Below are 20,116 nucleotides of genomic sequence, written 5' to 3'. Positions count from 1 at the left end.
CACTGGTGACACAAGAAGTGTCTCTGTGTGTGTGTGTGTGTGTGTGTGTGTGTGTGTGTGTGTGTGTGTGTGTAACCACCTTATATGGATAACTGAAATACATATATAAAATTTAAACCTCTTCAAACTCACCAAAACAAAAAACTAAACTAACTAATAAAGAATTATTAGAGTATTTTCTGTGAATAAGAAACCAATGAAAACTGAGACCATGAAAAGATTCCCCACAGCACTGATTCTTGGGAAACATAGCTCAGAACCTCTCTACATAGCTGGGGAAGACATCTTCAAAATGAGAAACAGGAGTCACGAGTCGCCATGTGCCAGGGAGAGTCTGAAATCAGTACCCTTGGGCATGAATGGGGGTAAAGTGCAGTGGTGCCTGCTCTGTGGATCGTGGAGAAAACTGATGCAGAGAATTCGACACCCATCAGCTGCCCTTCTGGATGTGTGCCCAAGAGGACAAAAGGCAGAGGTTGGAAATACATGTGTCACCTAGTGGGACAGCAAGCCATGTTACTAGCAAGAGGCAGGTGCAAAGTCAGCCAGTGGGCCAGCAAGGGCGGAGAGGATAAGTAAAGCATGAAATCTCCATATGGAGGAGGAATTCAGCCTCAGAAAGCAGCTGTTCATGTTGTAATGGTCACATCTTTTTCTATAGGTGAAATAGCAATTTACTTTCCACATGGCTGAAAGGTAGAGGAGGATTCACACTTTCTGCCTCAAACTCAAACACAGAAATCAGAGAGGTGGATGCAGGATGAGAGAGGAGAGACTGAGAACAGAATTTCAGTTTATAGATATGGAATGATAGACTCTGAAGACCAGTGGTGGTGACAGCTGCAAGACTGTGTGTGCCACTGATTCACATATGTGCTCCTGAAAGGTCACTTCCCATGTTAAGTCTATCATATCACCATGAAAATGTTATAGGTCTGATTTTGTTTCTAAATAGATCATCAGTAGAGTCTTAAGCAGACAGAATCATACAGCTAAGAATGTCATGTGACTACAGATTTTAATTAAAAAAAAAACAACAACCTCAGAACCTGATTAGTAAAGACTGTTCGAGAAAGATCACAGTGATATTTCACTAAAAGTTGTTTTCTAGAGTATAAGGAGGGGTGAGAACAGTTGTGTTTATTTTCTTTAATTGGACAATGAGAAGAGCTATTACTTCACATTGTTTATTTGCTATGTTTCCCTCACCTAAAGTTTCCAAACCCAATCTCCCATGTGGCGTTAGCTGCTATGAAAGCAACACTCCTAACTCCAACCTTAGGGCAGCAACTGAGAAAATATAATGTAAACTCAGAGGTGAAATCAAAGAAGAATCCACAATACTGCTCACTTTGATTTCTTCTCCAAGGTTTGGGCAAACAGCTCACAACTTCTGCTGTAGCTAGAGATCTGAGAGAAGAAAGACCCAGAGTGAGAAGACAGGAGGAGATGAGTGACAAGTGCTCACAGTCTCAGGACACTCTCACTCAGGACACGGTCCGCCACTGGCTTTGCCTTTGACCGTCTCCTCCCTGATCAGGGATCGCCTTCCCCTAAAGATTCTTAGAGACCCAGTTGTCCTCCTCCCTGACACTGGGGAGAAGGAGCCCAGAGTCTGTAACCACCTGGAGGCCCAGCTCAGCTGTCAGTTAAAGGAGAGACACTAGGCTAGGATGCAATGGCTCACAGAGCAGCGCTGCCTATGATTTTAACCAAAATCTCCACTTCTAAGGGAAAGGAGGCATTAGGTTGGAAAACTACACACAGTTAGCTAGAACGTTCTATCATGACTCAAGAGCCAAGCTCTCTGTAACAGGACTTTCTCAGCTAATGTCACTGGACTCACACTCTATGGTCCTAAACAGGGACCCACCGCTCCCATCTCCACAGTCCACCAAGGCAGCCCACACCCAGTGCCCCAGGACAGGATGGCAATCAGTGTCAGTATGTGTCCCACAGCCTGGAGGTATAGTCCAGTTGCCCACCCAGACAATTGCAGGGAGGGGCAACTGGGCAGGGACACTGTCCTGGAGCTGCAGATTTGGACTTTAAAGCCTGGATCCACATGCAGCTGGGACAGAGCCTGAGATCTCAGCAACCTCTGAGGACCAGAGACTGTGAAGCTCGCCTGCCCACCGCTGGACATCCCAGGTGAGCCCCATAGCTCTAACACGCAGACTGGGAACTGACGCTGGAGGAGTACCTAGAGAGCATCCTTGCAGCATGGTACAGCTCCCTCACGAATGGCAGTATCATCCTTAGTGGAGGATGCAGAGGAGGTTGGGTGGGGAAGCCCAGGAGGACACCAGATCTTTCAGGAGACAAAGTATGTGCAGTCTGAATAATGTAAAACCAGGCAAAATGATACCTCTGAGTGAGCAGAGCCTAGTGGACTGCCTCTGGTCATAGGGGCACATGGAGTACCAGTTTGTTCTGTATATAAGCTGCCATGACCATCACTCTCTAGGCAAAAGGGGACATCATTCTCCTGCAAACAAGGTTGGGGACTATCCTCTGGTCTCATCTGGCAGGTACCCAAGAGTAGCATGTGGCATGACTCTGGCATGGTCCTTTCTGGAGTGTCCCATGCAAACCTTAGAGGACTAAATCTGGCATTGGTCTATCTTGCTTGCCACCTAAATTGGTGGCTAGGGCCTCCTGTGTCAGCCATGGGACACTTCTCATTGAGACTAGGTAGAATTCTTAAAGGCTCATCACAGTTGTGGAGCAGATGGATTCCTCATATTTTCCTTCCCATATTTTCTGTGGAGGGCATTCCAGTAAGATTTCAGAAGAGAAAATGCCTGGGCATATTCTAGCCCTAGATGCATACTGACCAAGAAAAAAAATGTCTTGTTACGCCCTCCAAAGGCTTGTACATCTCTTTGCATGTCATGAGGGATCATATTGTGCATAAGTTATGATTACTTTAGGAGACCTCACTATCAATGGATCAAAACCTGGGCCAATTGTCTCTTAAGAAGTTAGATGTTGCTCTCAGCTTTGAACCACAAGTTCATCCAGGCCCTATGGTGAACTAGGTGTACAGTGCGCACTCATTCCAAATCCTGGGTGCCTGGGCAGCTGCTCCTCATTTTGGTTGACTCATGGAATTTCTTTTATTTATGTGCTGTAAGCCAACATCATTCTTAGGCATATCAACAATCACTGAAAGATAGTTAAAATAATTGGATTCTACCGTAGTGATTTTAATCTCTTATGTAAAAAAAAAACCACAAGGATTTATTGAAGAGTTTGTATGATCAGAATCTCATTTCTTCATCATGTCTAGGTCTTGGAAGCATGATTCCAATTTTTTTCCTGGCAACTCTTTGCTTGGGGATGATCTCAGCTGCCCCAACACGTGACCCCAGTTTGGATTCTGAATGGCAGGAATGGAAGACAAGTCATGAGAAAACATACAGCATGGTTGGTACCATAGAAAAGTCCAGAGGCAGCACAGAGACAATGGTCCTCGCTGTGGCAAGTTTATAGAGAGTTTGCACTGTGGAAGCCAGTCCCTCCCTGGCATGACCACATGGCATGCTTTATGGACACTGGTGGCAAGCCACACTGTTGGCATGGGGTCTGGCTTCCAGAGGTGTGCCCCGTACTTAGCTCCCATCATCTGTAGCAGTGGGCACACGGAGGGAAGTAGGGTTGGGCTTCAGGCACGGAGTCCGAGCACACATTGCATTCACTCCAGAGTGAAGAGGGACAGAAGAGAGCGGTGTGGGAAAACAACAGGAAGATGATCGAGCTGCACAACAAGGAGTATGTGAGCGGGAAGCACGGCTTCAGCTTGGAGATGAACGCCTTTGGGGATCTGGTGAGTGCGACATGGGGGACGCAACGTGATGCCTCCTCCCGTGGGTCCTTTGTGGGTCATCTCCCCCATTGCAATGACCTGGTTTCTTCTTCTTTAAGACCAACACAGAATTCAGGGCATTGATGACTGGCTTTCAAAGCCTGGGACCCCAGGAGATGAGCGTCTTCCAGGAGCCTTTGCTGGGTGATGTCCCCAAGTCTGTGGATTGGAGACAGCATGGCTATGTGACCCCTGTGAAAAACCAGGTAGGACATGGCACATGGTCGGGCATCACTGCCCACCAGGAAGCCAGGGAGGAAATGTCATCCTTGTGTTGCTGACTGTAGAGCTCCATACAGTCCATTGGTTGTAAAGTTATTGTGTCATGTGCATTGCTGCCAAACACCTGCTCTGCTTTCTAGGTGACAGCTTTATCTTTTTTCTTAGGGCAAGTGTGGTGCTTGTTGGGCTTTTAGTGCAGTTGGTTCCCTAGAAGGACAAATATTCCGGAAAACAGGCAACCTGACCTCTCTGAGTGAACAGAACCTAGTGGACTGCTCCTGGTCATATGGCAACCAAGGCTGCGATGGGGGCTTGATGGCGTCTGCCTTCCAGTATATATTGGAAAACAGAGGCCTGGACACAGGGGCGTCCTATGCATATGAAGCACGGGTAGGTACAAACCCTACGATGTTGTTTTTCCTGACTAGGTATAGAGAGCAGGACAATTGCAAAGTTAATCTTCTGTCCCCAGAATTTGTTTCCCTGGTGGAATCCTTCTTACTGAACCCTAAGTTCTGGCAGGAAGTGTCATCCTGTGCAGGTGGATCCCATGGGTTCCAAGTGTGGTTTTCATGTAGCTGTCACTGTGCTGGGCACATGGAGAACGTGTAAAGCATTGCACAAGGAGTACGGATTCCTCCCACTGTACAGAGTTATGGTCTACAGGAATCTCCATGTCACTGAAGACACAAGAGTTAGCTTCCACCAGCGAGGGAAATCTACCGGCTTGTCGGGTCCTGAGACGTGCGATAAGCACATACACTTGGGGGTCCTCAGCAGCAAACGCTGAGTCACCTGTGTGGGTGACAACTCAGCTAAATGTAGTCCTGACTCGTGCTCCCCAGGAGGTGGATGGCAATAACCATGATGTTTGTTGTTGCTTTGCCTTTGTCTTTCCAAGAATGGACCCTGCAGGTATGATCCTAAATATTCTGCAGCTAATGTCACAGGCTTTGTGAGAGTCCCACTGAGTGAGGATGCCCTGATGAAGGCCGTGGCCACTGTGGGGCCCATCTCAGTTGGAATCGACACTCGTCACCACTCCTTCAGGTTCTATAAAGGCGGTAAGCCTGCTTCCTTCCAGCAGTCATAGGGACAGGTGGTGCTCCACCACAGCCTGGGGATTTGATGACTTTTTGGTATATAAGATATGTAAATATGTTCCGTTGTAGACATTTACGTTCAACAGGAGCAGTATTTGTGTGCTATTTTTACTTGGCATTAATAAAAACACAATGTTTATTAATTAATTTATATATTATTATTTTTATTATATATTAATATATTAATCATTAATTAAATACATGTTCATGGGAACTAGCTCATCCCTAGTTTTGTTTGTTTGTTTTTGTTTGTTTGTTTGTTGGTTTTTTTTGGTTTTTCGAGACAGGGTTTCTTAATGTAGCCTTGGCTGTCCTGGACTCGCTTTGTAGACCAGGCTGGCCTCGAACTAACAGCGATCTGCCTGCCTCTGCCTCCCGAGTGCTGGGATTAAAGGCATGCGCCACCACACCCGGCTCATCCCTAGTTTTTTAATGGGCAAAATCAGGTTCCATATGGCTTAATGATTTTCTGAAGTTGCTGAACCTTCGTAGATATTCCACGTTTCCAGATCAGTTTTAGGGGAGACTCCTGATTCCAGGGGGTTGAGGTTTCTTACCTCCTTCCACCTATGAGTTTTCCCAGAGGATTTACGCTAACCTTTACTTCTGTTAGGTTACATAAGAGCTGATGTCCCAAGCCTTGCCAAATCCGATTCAGTCCTGATTTGCACTGAAATTGAAAATGTTTCCATGGCTGTTGGTGAATTGCACCTGTGGGCCACGGGAGCCTCTCATTCTGCTGGGATTTTTTCTTCCAGGCATGTACTATGAGCCAGACTGTAGCAGCCGTAACCTGGACCATGCTGTGCTGGTGGTGGGCTATGGTGAAGAGTCAGATGGCAGGAAATACTGGCTGGTCAAGAACAGGTATACAGAGCCCACAACACTCATGTTTGAAACACTGTGTGCAGGCAGTATTGGGGGGCTGGTTTCAGCAATTTACCCCACATATTTGGAAAAAGAAGTTTCAAGGTGTGGTAATCACAGTACGACATGGTGTAAGGAGTGTTAGGATGGAACTTGAACCACAGCATGTCTAGTTGTGAGCCAAATGTGCGTGGGTGATGCTCTGTCCTTTCTCTGCTGTGATTCCCAGTCATGTGTGATGCAACAGGTGGTGTCCAAGAGTTGAGTCCTGCCTTCTCTCCTCCTGCCTGTTGCGTGTGGCCTCCGTCTCTGCGTGTCAGTGTGAGGTAGTGTAGTGAGGCATCTGTGCTGAGTGCCTTCTACTAAACGGCCAACATGCTCTTCTTCCAGCTGGGGTGAAAAGTGGGGCATGAGCGGCTACATAAAGATGGCCAAAGACCGGAACAACAACTGTGGAATTGCTACATACGCCATCTACCCCACTGTGTGAGCTGCTGGGCAGCGAGAAGGAAGGAGTGCCCTGGGCGTGGCGTGCAGAGAGGAGGCCTTTCCCCTTCACAGACAGCCTCTGCTGTGGGGGGCGTGGCATGCAGAGAGGAGACCTTTCCCCTTCACAGACCAGCCTCTGCTGTGGGGGGCGTGGAAGCTCGGTCCCTGAAGGGTCCTTTCTGCGGTCTGAATTCTGGGACATTTGACTCCAGTTAAATGTGACTGCTACTCTACTGCTGGAAGCTGCTTTGTATCAATGAGTTCTGAACTTTCACTTTTTACAAGATGTACATAATTTTTTATAAAACCTACATTAAAAGACTGATGCTGTGTGCTTCTTATTTTGTTGTGGTGTCTTCTCTTAGTCAAAGGTGCAATTAATTCAGTGTGCAGAGGTAGTGAAAGTGGCAATGTTGTTCTTGGGGAAATGGTGAAAGGTTCTTGTTTTCATCAGGCCAATATTACAATTTAATCTTATTTTGAGGTAGTTACTATCAACCATGGATTGAAAACATATGTAAAACTTTCAGAATATATATATATATATATATATATATATATATATATATATATATATATATACACACACACACACATATACATATATATAATGTTTTTTGAGACAGTGCTTTTGGAAGTCCTGAAACTCTCTGCAGACCAGTCAGCTCAAAGATTCATCTGCTTTGCCTCCCAGGTGCTGGGATTAAGGGCATGCACCACCATAACTGCCTTATTATTTTTATTTCATTTTCTTTGGTGTTTTGCCTGTACATATGTCTTTGTATAGGTACCAAGTTCCCTGGAACTGAGGTTAGAAAATGCTGTGAACTGCCATGTGGGTGCTGGGAAATGAGCCCAGGTCCTCTGGAAGAACAGCAAGTGTTAATCCATCTCTCCAGATCCAGAATTTAAATTTTTAATGCACATTTGTTTACAATATTTAAATCATTTGCCATTTATTGTAGTTAGAGGTCCCTTTATGCTTTTCCATTGGGTGGGGATTGGGCTTTAACACCCTTTTTTGAGGCATCAGTCCTGTGTCTTGGATGCTCTGTCAGCTTGTAGAAGTCATCTCTGTAGCCAGGTCTGCAATCATAGGATGCTTGCATGATGAAATGACACTTTCGTAACCCTTCAGGGCCTCACAATACAGATGCAAGGACATGGGTCTTCCTTCAGTTTTCTTCATACTAACTCTTGGGGGTTGGTGTGGTGCTATATACAAATGCTAAATTCTGGCCCCCAAATCTGGTTGCAGTTCTCATGTATGCTGGTCTTTGTTGTCGAAACTTTGCTCCACAATTATCTCTCATTGGTTAAGAAAAAAGGCTGGACAGCCTGTAACTGGGCGGAAGAGAGACAGGCAGAGTATCGGTCCTGGGCTTGAGGTCTCAGGTACGGACCAAGAGCCTGAAGGAGAAGGAATAGAGGAAGAAAAGAGAGAGAAAAAAGGAAAAAGGAGAGAAGGCGTGGCCTGATGGAGCGGATCCAGCCCAGACAGGATGAATATTGACAGGTGAATTTGGGAGTATGGCTGGGAAATAGCCAGACCGGGTTAGAAAATCAGTTGAAATCATACTTGCCCAATTATTGTGCTTAAAGCTTGTGTAAACAAGTCAATAGTTTTCTGTCTCAATTATTGGGGAACTAGCCATACCATATAAAAGCCATATAGAATTAATAACTATTTCAACAACACTTAATAGGTACCATTGACAATCCCTAGTCATTGGCTACTATTAGTAGCACTCCATGCCTGGAGCTCTCAGCTCTGGCCCCCACCAGATACAATCAGTTATGGCCTGTTCTGGTTGCCAGTTTCTCCCCATTCCCTTTTCCTGAACCGCCTGCTGCCATTAGCAAAGGCCAACACCATGCGCTATCAACCCTGGCTCCCATCAACTCTACACCCACCTCCATTTATCCTGTGGTGTCAAAGCTGGTCTTTGACAGCAGGAGCCTTAGTAGCATGAGTCATTGACAGCCAGGAAAAATGTGCAGGAGCTCTCTGGCCTTCTGCAGGCTCTGGTAGTCTGTGAGGAGAAAAGAAACGGAGGCAGAAATTCCCATATATGTGCTTAAAGCATGTTATTAAAACTCAAGAAGGGAGTGTCGCTTACCCTGCAAGCCGACCTCATGGTCACCTGAAGGTTCTAGATCACCATTCTTCACAACTAGTAGTTGGAAGATGAGTTCCCTTTTCCAGCTGACTTAGCCTGTCCTGAGTTCCAGAGTTATCTCCTCACTGACAGGAAAGAAGATTCTCTTGCCCCATGTGTTTGTTGGTAATATCATGTAAACACTGAGCTTAAGCCTCTTCAAACAAATGGCTTCTCTGTGGCTGAGGCCAAGCATCAGCATAATTATCTCAGACACTGGCAAGTAGAGTTTTCAGAGCAGCAAGCATAGAGATGACATTTACCTGGTGCTTGACAAGACAAAGGAAAGGCAAAGAATCCATGAGAATGTGCCCTGTTGTAGTCTGAGGTGAACAGAGTGAATTTGAGTTGACATAAGCCACAAATGGTCCAATAAATTCATTGTCACTAACAATGAGGACTCCATATGGGTGAAACAAAGGCCCAAACAGAATGTCTTCCCAGTGCCCACCTTTCCTGTCATCACATGCCATACTTAAAGGGCTTATTAGGACACAGAACCAAACTTTTCAGAGACTTCTTCTAAGTCCGTTGACCAGAATTGGAATGTGCTCAGAAGATTTAGGCAATTTCTACAGAGCAGAAAAGATGGCATTCACTAAAATAAAATAAGGAATTCTAGAACAAACACACAGCAGGAGTTATCTTATGGAGGTGATTTTGTGATGGCGGTAATTCATATGCCTGAGATCTCAAATGGGAATCGAAGCCAAATAGAGGCCTTTCCCCACACAGTCGCCATCTTGCTTCCTTGCGCAGTGATTAGAAAAGTGAAGATGTTCTCAATAGTCTTTACTCACATAAAGTACATTGTAGAAAACATGTTTTAGGCAAATGTTAGTGTGATCTTTCTTGAAGAACTTCTGCTAAGCATATTCTAAAGTATTAAAACAATCATTGCATTCTTATTTATTATCTCGTTTCTACTTAAGATTCAATTAATAACAAATATAAAATCAGGCCCATGGCTTTTTCAATGTGGTACAGTATGTCTGAACCGAAATGACATCCTAAGAGTTTCAGATCTTTGCATCAGTGTGCTTAGTGATAAACATGCTGTCTTATAAATGTCACTCCCATACATCTTCAGAGTTTATTCGTCTGTTTCCTAAACTGAAATTCTGCCCTAAATAAAATTCCCCAGACTCTGCATCTCCAATCCTATTTTTTGTGTGAATTTGAGGATTGCTACAGGCTGACGGCTTGGCTCTGCCACATCCCTGCTCAAAATTATTTGCTATTAGAACTAGATAGTTTGGGATTCTAAGGGATGCACAGGCCAGACAGCGTGTTTTCTGAGGCTGAGTTCCTCCTCCATATGGAGACCTCACCCTTTGCTTATCTGCTCAGCCCTTGCTGGACCATTGGCTGACTTTACACCTGCCTCCTGCTAGTCACACGGCTTGCTGTCCCACTAGGTGACACAAGTGTTTCTAACCTCTGCCTTTTGTCCTCTTGGACACACATTCAGAAGGGCAGCTGATGGGCGTGTAATTCTCTGCATCAGTCTTCTCCACGATCCACAGAGCAGGCACCACTGCACTTTACCCCCATTCATGCCCAAGGGTGCTGATTTCAGACTCTCCCTGGCACATGGTGCCTCTTGTTTCTCATCTGGCAGATGTTTCCTTCCCCACTGTGTGGAGTGGTTTTAGCTGTGTCTCCTGAGGACAAGTACCATTGGCCTCTAGTTTACTTCATTGGCTGTTCATTCATCGCATGCAGAGGAGTGGCTCTTACAGTCCCTGGTCCTCACTTGCTGAGCTGTTTTATTATTTTGTTGAGTTTTAGATGTCTTTACAATGTTACATTTTTGTAGTATATATATATATATATATTCATACATCTGTATATATATATGCAACCATGTGTACCATGTCACCCAAGTTAAGATAAAAGAACAATTTGTGGTAATCAGTCTAACCTATTCCTTCCATGATAAACAGTTGGGGGCTGTCTTTGTTCACAGAGTCATTTGGCCAGTCCTAGATCTTGTTAACTTTTTGTTTTATAACACCCTGATTAGATTTAATTTTCATATGAAACACTTTTATAAGTCCAGTTGTATGGATGGATTTTGTACTCTGTTGCAATTGTTATTTAACAATGTTTTGAAAGTTCGTGAAATTCCACCTTATTTCATATGACCTTTATATTAAACCCGCAAATAATTGCAAAATCCCACATCACCTGATGGACCCCTAGGTTTTTGGGCTAGGGGAATAAACAGCTCCATTTGGTTCTGGGAAAAAATCATCAATTTCTTGCCAAGCAATGTGACCCTAGAAGTGTTCCTCTACCCTTACACGCAACATTTCTCCCTGAGCTGCCTCAGCACTGCTTTCGGACCTGGCCTGTCACTGAGCAGAACAGCAGGACAGCATCCCAGAGGGCTTGCCCTCACCTGGGAGGAAGGAATGCTGCATAGAGGCAGGAAGATGCTGAGCAGCCCCACCTAGTTGCACTTTCCCATTGGAATCAGAAGCTTTTGGGAAACCACATTCCAGCAGGGTTGTGCGTTCCTCATCAAACCTAAGCTCACACATGGGTTCCCTGGACATTTGTACCTTAGTGTTTCAATTCCTCATAGCATTTACATTTGCCTAAATAAGCAGATATCTTGTGCCCTTCATATATTACTCTTTCTTCTTTTTACTTTTGATTTATTTTTTTATATTATAATTTAATTACATTTCCTCCTCCCTTTCCCTCCTTCAACCCCTGTTAGGTGTCCCTCCTTGTTCCTCAGCTTCATGGACCATTTTTCATAAATTGTTTTTATATGCATATAAGTATTTGCATCTGTTTATTTCTAGAAAACTGTAACCAACCAAAATGCCAGTTGGTGGAGTCCAGTCCCATTGGGTACATCTACAAACCACTTCTACACCTAAAGGCCAGGGAAGCTATGAAGAGGAGTTCATCAAGATTATAAGAGCTAGGGGATCAATGTCTTTGTTGTGAGCTTGTTTCTCCTCATAACACTGAAAACTTACTCATAAAAGTTTAACAAAATAGCTGAATAACATGGGGCCCATGTCAACTGTGACAGCTATAAAATAGGAGAAAACTATTACAACTACCCTTACCATGCCCAAAGGGATCCTACTTTAAAATTGTACCAAGAAACTCAAGTTTTAGAGATATAGGGAAGGAAATTTAATCAGGGGAACTAAAGTCATCAATACTCACATCAGTCACTGAAACACTTGTTCACACAAAATCTATGAAACAATTGTGCGCCCAGGTCACATCACACTCTCGAGTCCCATGATGTCCCCCTGTGTACTTCCTTGTCACATCCACTTATGGTCAAGAGCCAGAATGTCCTTACAGCAGGAGCTCCTCCTCCCCAGACCTGTCTGATGACACACCCTCTCTGAGCAGGATCTTCCTACTCCATGGGCCCAGCATCTGCTCACACTGGCCTGTCTGCAGCCATAGCCCTGCAGCTGTGCTGAGCAGCACCCCCTCATTTCTGATGCCTCTTCTTTGTATGTCCATGTTCTGAGCCCCACTGGGCCCCTTGGCGACAAACCCACCTTCCCTGCATTGTGTGTGTTACTTCAGATGGCTCTCTCACTATAGTCCTTCATCACCAAGGCAGCAGTGACTGTCCCCATGGTCCTTAATGAAGTCTTTTCAGTCATGCTGTTGAGTCCCTTGGAGCAAGTTTTCTTTAAGCTGCACTTCCCATGTCATTTATTTATGCATTCATATGAAATGTACATTTATGTGCATTTTTCTGAATTCCCTAAATGCATACTGCATTCACAACAGGACCTCCTCTCCATCCCCCAGTTCCTCTGCTTTGTACTTCCTCTCAAATTCACAACCTCTATCGTAGTCTCTCTCTCTCTCTCTCTCTCTCTCTCTCTCTCTCTCTCTCTCTCTCTCTCTCTCTCTCCCTCTCATTGTCTCTTTCTGTCTCTCTCTCTGTCTCTCTCTCTCATTGTCTCTCTCTGTCTCTATCTCTTTGCGTGTCTGTCTGTCTCTCTCTTTCTCTCTCTGTTCCTCTCTCCTCTCTCTCTAGCATTGAACAATGTGAGAACTCGCCCTAATCAAATGCGGCAGTGGTTTTTTTTTGGGGGGGGGGGAGCCTTGGTTATTCATCTCCTAGGACCTAGGAATCCACATCCCACATGCCATGGTGCCCTGATGCCTCCAGAGATGAACATACAAAGCAAGAGGCCAGGGCTGAGAGGAGAGATACAGGTGAAGACTCAAAAGCTTGGTTGTGTTTCTAAGCTCTGCTGTTCTGGGCAGCATGGAAATTACTTTCCCTTATTAAGAGAGTGTATAACATCACCTGTCATTTCCATCTCCATGGCAGCAACCACTCACACCTGTAAGCTGCTTCACTCAAGGATGCTTCTGTGCAATGGAAATGATCTTAGGTGTGAAGTTTCCAATCAGCAGCGTGTGCATTCCTGGCAACTTGCTACAATAGCACCTTCTCGGACTCCAGGATCAGATACAGCGTGCAGCTCAGCACGCATTGCTCCTGGGCCTTCCATGTGATCTGACCCACTGTCTGTGAAGTGCTGTCCCAGTGGTTCTGCCAGAGTGACAGGAGGAGGAACAGGTGTGAAGAGCTCAGACCTGTGCCTGGAGCCTCAGTGTGGCTCAGTTTGACACCATCTGTATTAGAGCCACCACAGCTGCATTCTCCTCTAGCAAAGCTTCCACTGCCCAGAGTAACCAGTCCTCAGAGGTGGGGCCATTCTTTCCCTGGGACACCCAGCTCAGGCATGTGTGCACCTGGCTGTCTCCATATAAACATCTCCACTCTCCTCACCGTGGGCCCTGATGGCACAGGTTTCAATCTTGGCCTTGTATGTACTTTGTGTATTTGTAATATATATCATCACTTTTGTGAGCACACTGCATGTAACATAAATTTCCCATCTCAAGGTGAATATCTGTGTCTACATGATCTTTATAGTGTCACGCATCCATCACTGTCATCTAGATCCTGTACACTAAGAGCAGGTCACAATTTGTCCCTGGTTTGTTGGTCCCATGTAGTGTGAATTCCCGTTCTCTCCACTTCCACAAACTCCCCTTTTTCTCAATGGGCTTGTCTGCTCTACACATGTCATAAAGAGATTCATAAACCATGCAGTCTTCTGTGTCTGGCGTAGTCAAGAAGAGGCTTTTATGGTTCATCGTTTCTGCAGATGGTGCCAGTACTTTACTTGCTTTCAGGGTTGAAAATACTCCTTCATGTGGACACACATTTTGTGTGTCCAGTATATATTGGAAGATTGTTTGTTTTTCCCCCCAAGCTTTGGATATTATGGATAATGGTCATAGAACATTTGTGTATGGGGTTTTGCACTGGCATATATTTTCTTTTTTTCCTTGGTGTAACTATGGGTGGACGAATTCTATTTTCTTCTTGAGGACTCACCCTAGATGTCCACGAATAATGATTTCTCTTTACATTTTCAGACAAGAGTGGAATGAAGAAAATTTGGGATGGGTTTGACTTTCTGCTTTTTTTCTCCCAGGTTTTTTTGAAGGGCTGACCAGCTGCACAGGATCCCAAGTTCTTGCTGCCTAGGCAGGTCCCACATTGTGTGCTGGGAGACACACAGACCTTCCCTTTGCACAGGAGCTCCACGTCTGTATGATATTTTAATTTGTGTTTTGCTTTCTGCACATGCAGAAATATCCCCATATTCCTATAATTATTCTGAGTGAGGTGGAAAATAGACTTCACAAATAATATTTTGCTGAAATTTCTGAACTTTGATACCTCAAATTACAGAATATTCCAGAGTTCCTTTCTAAAACTCTATGACAGCAATGTCAGCATTGAAAAGAAAGTGTAAAGCACAAATGAGGAGCCACGGGCAGGAGCAGCCTCAGGGTAGCCCATGTGCTGGCTCATCTGCAGCAGCTTTGGAGCCTTGGTCACTCCAGCCTCTGCTGCAAGAGACATAAAGACTGAACAACAGATATGACTAGGTCTTGTTTTTATCAGCTAAGAATTTTTGGATACAATTTAAAGCTCTATATGACTGAGTGGAAAGTATCACATTTTGATGTATGCATCATAGCCACCATTTTCTTTTCAAAGTTGGTCTTTCCTTGATAACTGGCACTGGACCCACAGGAAGTCTATGGCAATATCTGATGACTCTGGGAAATTTTGCATCAGTCAGATTTTTATCCATGACTCCCCGCTGAGCCTGATCTCTGCGGTTGTCCTGTGACACACTGGGCTGACCTGTGAACTCCTGATAGTAGCCTTCCGAAACACTAAACTGTGGGGACTGAGTCCCTCTCTCCAGGAAAGGAGCGCTGCATGCTGTTTTCCTTCTACTCCTTGTCTTCCTGGATGCTGTCCACTCCAAGGTGTCTCCAAGAACCTCTGAAAAACTCCAAGGTCCTCCAAGTAGGGCCAGTGATTGTCAAGATACTAGCTTTGGAATTGGCTTGAATCCAGAGTGACACTAATGTCATGTCTGCAACCTCCCACCTAGGTCTTTAGGGAACGTTTGGGACAGAGTGCTCTCATAATCCCCTATACAGTTAATCTGTACAATATTTATTCTAAGCAGGTGACATCAACAGTTGCTGGGAAGGCAAATAGCTTAGAAAAAGGAAACAAGTTTGACGTGTGAGGAAATAGTGACTCCTGTCCATCTTTCCTGGAACCTTCTTGGGTCTGTTTCATGCCATTCTCTTGATGAAGACACAACAGGACCCAAATACTAGTTCATTTCTTGAATGTGGTGCGCCTACAGTCAAATTGAGCGATGGAGAAAAACAACCCCCCATTGCAGCATGTTCTTTTGTAAGTTCTTTCCTTCCCACTGCTATTGCCGTTTCTCTTCTTCTAGAGTCCTTGAACAGTGTGGTTTCCATTACTCATTCCATGTTACTTGTAGAGAGAAGCTCTGCAAATAAGATTTAGTCTATCCTGCCACATTACAGTAAGAAAATGCGATGGCATCCTGGACGTCATTAAATGAGTATTCTGGCTTTTTCTATTTGTACCAGTGATATTCCAGCTAAGGGTACCTCTTGGCCTTCATCATGGTTGGCATGTGTCTTGCTGATTCCAGCGTTTCTGCCCAAACTGGTGTCTCACAGTTTGTCACTTGGCTCTGCCCTTGGTCACCCTAGAATAACCATGATTCTGATTCAGTTTTGGTTTGGTTCTCGGTGCTCCCTGGGCTGCAGGAGTCCACACAGAGGAGGAAATCCTGTATGTTCACACACAAGGAGAATGAAATTGTACCCATATTTATCATCCTGCATGAAGTCACCTCCTAATGAACAGAGACATTGATGAGGGACCTACAAAGCTAAAATGCTGGAGGAAAACACAGATAGTATCCACCCGCATTGCAGCAGGGGTCAGTACTTTGCATATCTTTGCAGCTAAAAATAGTCATTTATATGAACACACATTTTGTTTATCCATTTTTTAATGGAGTGACATTTGTTTCCTCCACAGTTTTTAGTTGGTATGGATAGAACACGTGTGGACAGCCCTTTGCATTGGCATACATTTTATTTCCTCTGGGGCATAAGCACTGGGGGAAAGAGGTATGTTTGTATTTTTGAAGCCCACCCCAAGTTGTCCCCTAATTGCTATTTCATTTTTATATTCACAGACAAGATGGGAAAGGAAAGGGCTTTCTGAATAGCACTTCACCCCACAAGAATTAAGGCCTACAAATACTTCTCATATATTATTGATGTCTAGAATGTTTAAAGTATTCTAAAATCAAACATTCAAGAAAACAAATGACCTAATTATAAATGGGCAGAACATGCCAGAGATGAAAAAAAAAATGGCCAAGAAAGGTATTTTAAAGTGTCCAAAATACTTAGCTATTAGGGAAATGCAAATTAAAACTACTTTGCGAGTTCACTTTATTTTAGTCAGGTTGGCTGAAATGAAAAAAAAAAATGACAACAAATTTGGTGTGGGCAAAAAGGGACCCTTATTCACTGCTCCTAGGGTGAAAACTGGAGTAGCCAATCTGAAAATTGGCTGTGTAGAAAATGCTCAAAAACCAGAAAGGAGATTTGCCAAATGAGACAGCTACACCATGCCTCAGCACGGGCCTGAAGGATTCAATATCTTATTCCACAAATACTTTTTAAGACGTGCTTGTTGCCTCTTTATGCGCAATAGATAGGGAATGAGCATAACCTTATTGAATTTTATCTAATGAAGGGATAATGAATATGTTGTACATCCATGCAATGGAATTACAAGCAGCTAGACAGAAAACAAAGCCATGAAGTTTGCAGGTAAATGGCTGAAAGCAGAACACATGCTGCGTGAGGTCACCCAGACCCTGAAAACCACATGCTGCAACTCTCTCCTCCTTACGCATCTTATCTCTGAATCCTTAGACGTGAATTTATAACCTGAAGTAGCTGCAGAAACTGGGAAAATAAAAAGATGCCGTGGTGGCGGAAGAGGGTGCTCTATAGAAGGGGGTAGGTGGTGGGGAAAATGAGAAGGTGGGGAGGTAATTTAATTAGGAGGAAATGATGTAGACACAATCCTCATGTATGGAATCCCCAACAACGAGTTAAGGCCCTGTATACTTCCCAGAGAGTGATGGCACCTGTAGGTTGTTTGTGTGGTGGCATGGTGCCTGCGTATTGGGAAGATGCCGCATAGGAGGCATCTTGGGAAGACAAGCTTGGTGTTGGGGTGCGGTCTCTGGAGGAACCCTTCTTGCTTTTGAATCGTGAAGGGTCGCATGCTCAGCACAGGAAGTGCATGCGCAGTGGGGTCAGTGATGGGTCTTCTAGGAAGCTTGATGTGCTCCTCACTCACGGGCTGGGCTCTCAGTGGTGATATCGGGGTCTTGTTCTGCATGTCTGGTCTCTAGGCTGCCTCTGTCTCCTGAGAAGTATTAGGAATAAGGAGGCCATGGCGTGTGGAAGCAAGATGGCGACGTGTGGGAAAGGGCCTTGATTCGGGTTCGATTCCCGTTTGAGATCTCAGACATATCAATTCCCGCCATCACAAAATCATCTCCATAAGATAAACTCCTGCTGTGTGTTTGTTCTAGAATTCCTTTCCGGAACTGTCACAGTTAACCATTATTTCAGTGAATGTCATCTTTTCTGCTCTGTAGAAATTCTCTAAATCTTCTGAGCATGATCCATTTCTGATCAATAGACTTACAAGAAGTTTCTGATGGCAGGAAAAGAGGTACTGGGGGAGACATCTTGTTTGGGCCTTTATTTTATCCACAAGAAAGCTGCATTTTTTTCTTTTGTGCCAATGAACTGACTCTACCTGTGACACAGAGTATCCTGGAGTCACCATGTGTGTTTGTTCCATGTTCAAGGGCAAAGAATGAGCTGAGGCAGGGAATCTTATTGGTCAAATTCTTTTTATTCCTTATCTTCTGCAGGTGCCAAGTGCAGTTTTGTCCCTTGCATGGTGCTATTGCAAACATTCACTGAATGTGTCTAAGATAAGGGTGTTGACAAATGGCTCCCTATCATAGACCAGCCATTTGTTTGAAAAGGCTCAAGTACAGCTGTCACAAAGTGTTGCTTCACAAAATGACATTTAACACCTGAGGTGACACCGAACATTTTTCTTGTCAATGCTCAGTCATTATTTTAGTCAGACCCCAAAGGCTTTTCTGAGGAGTTGGTTTCTGGAAACCAGTTACCTAGGTTGACCCTGCCTGTCTTGGACATAGCTACTTCTTTTGGTTCAGGTGTCACTCAAATGGCTACCTAACTCCTGATGCAGTTGACCAGCAAATAAGAGTGAAACACAAATCAGCAGCCTGAATCAGATAATGAAAACAAAGGAGCCGACAACCGCCAATTTTATTGGCAAAGGGGCCAACAGGAAGAAAGACAGATGAATGTAAAATTAGTAGGGCATGGGGGGGCGACATTTAATGTTGGCACCCAGGAAGCAGAGGCAGGAGCATTTCTGTGAGTTCCAGGCCAGGGTGGATAATATAGTGAGTTCCAAGCCTGCTTGGGTTCCACAGTGAGACTCTGTCTCAAAATAAAAGTAAATATAAATAAGTAAAAGAGTAAGCTAGCAGGAACTTATAGACTGAACTTCTGTTGTTCCTTTTTGTGGGGATAGATGTATTCAGCTCTGCTTCATATTAAATGGAAGATAGTATCAGAGCTACATTTTTTAAAAGTTTTTTTTGTAAAGTTATATGCATTGGATGTTTTTCCTGCTTGTATGTGTGTGTGAGGGTTCCAGTTCCATTGGAACTGAGTTATAGGAAGCTGTCAGCTGCCATGTAGTTGTTGGGAATGTCTAACCTTGTGACCAAGATCCTCTGGAAGAGCAACCAGTGCTCTTAATCTCTGAAAGTCTCTCCAGCCCACATCTGATCTTCTGATCTGCATTTTGAAATAAAATAAGAATGCTTTGTTCAGTTACTGTAGTGAAACAATAGACTACCTACCATATACCACAGTCTCCATATTTAGAGCAATGTCCCCTTCCCCCAAGCCTGAGTGGTCAACTTTCCCTGAGATGTCCCTTCTCACCCCTGGAGTATGTCTTTTTCTAAGGAGCATGCTCAGTACATAAAGTGCTTGTGGCTGGGCCATGAGGATCTGAGTTCCATTCACAGTACTCAGATAAGATCAGGGTGTGGCACCACAGGCCTGTTGTAACACTGGAGCTGGGAGTCAGAGGAGAGGTAGGCAGTTCCTTGTACCAATCTCACCATCTGGACTGCCTGAGTTAGCTAGCACTAGTGCATTGAGACACCCCGACTCAGGAAATAGAGAGCAACTGCGGAGGATACTGAACCTCAAACTTTGGTCTACACATGTGGGTGTGACCAGGTGGGCACATGCACACATATACATGGATGTATACACATACAGTACATACATATGCATGTATGTATGGACATACTGAATTTGTACATACCTACACACCAAGTGCTTCCATAGCTTTTCTTTGTCTCTTCAATGACTTCAGTCTTTGATAGAGGCAAGAATACAGAAACACTGCCTAGATGGGTCAATTTGCTGTTTCTGAGACCATGACCATTACACAACTAATACTGGAGAGCTAGATGCAGCAGATTACAAAGAATTGAGTTTTATTCCAACCAGAAGTCTAATCCTTTTCGTAATGAAATTGATTTTCCATGACTGTACTTGCTGGTGTTATTAGGACGTTCACTACTTCATTACTCCCATGAATATCCCAGGATTGGGTAGAATGATACTGGGTCTTCTTGACCAGCACAGAAAAAGGTTGATACGACACCGAGGCACACAGGACAGTTGCTTATACCCCATGCCTATGATGCCCTACACAGGCCCAAACCTACTTTCTAGTCTCAACTCTCTCTTGTTGATCTCTAATGACATCACCAGCTTTTAGTCTTGGTATCTTCTCAACCTAAAGACCCATTTTC

General features: G+C 44.4%; 1 protein-coding gene across 1 annotated transcript; it reads left to right on the top strand.

Moving 5' to 3' along the window:
• Window positions 1-3,303: 3,303 nt before the first annotated feature.
• On the top strand, window positions 3,304-6,550 carry LOC311598754 (procathepsin L-like; the record flags this gene model as incomplete). Its single annotated transcript, XM_084784095.1, has 7 exons — window positions 3,304-3,429; window positions 3,707-3,829; window positions 3,928-4,074; window positions 4,256-4,480; window positions 4,992-5,154; window positions 5,952-6,060; window positions 6,451-6,550. The coding sequence occupies 7 exons, from the start codon at window positions 3,304-3,306 to the stop codon at window positions 6,548-6,550; spliced, it is 993 nt and encodes a 330-aa protein (XP_084640221.1).
• Window positions 6,551-20,116: the final 13,566 nt, after the last annotated feature.

This window comes from Acomys minous, assembly GCF_964271855.1.
Source record: "Acomys minous genome assembly, chromosome: 5".
Lineage (NCBI taxonomy): Eukaryota > Metazoa > Chordata > Mammalia > Rodentia > Muridae > Acomys > Acomys minous.
Note: the sequence above shows the minus strand (reverse complement) of the source record. Positions and strands in the feature narration are given on the sequence as shown.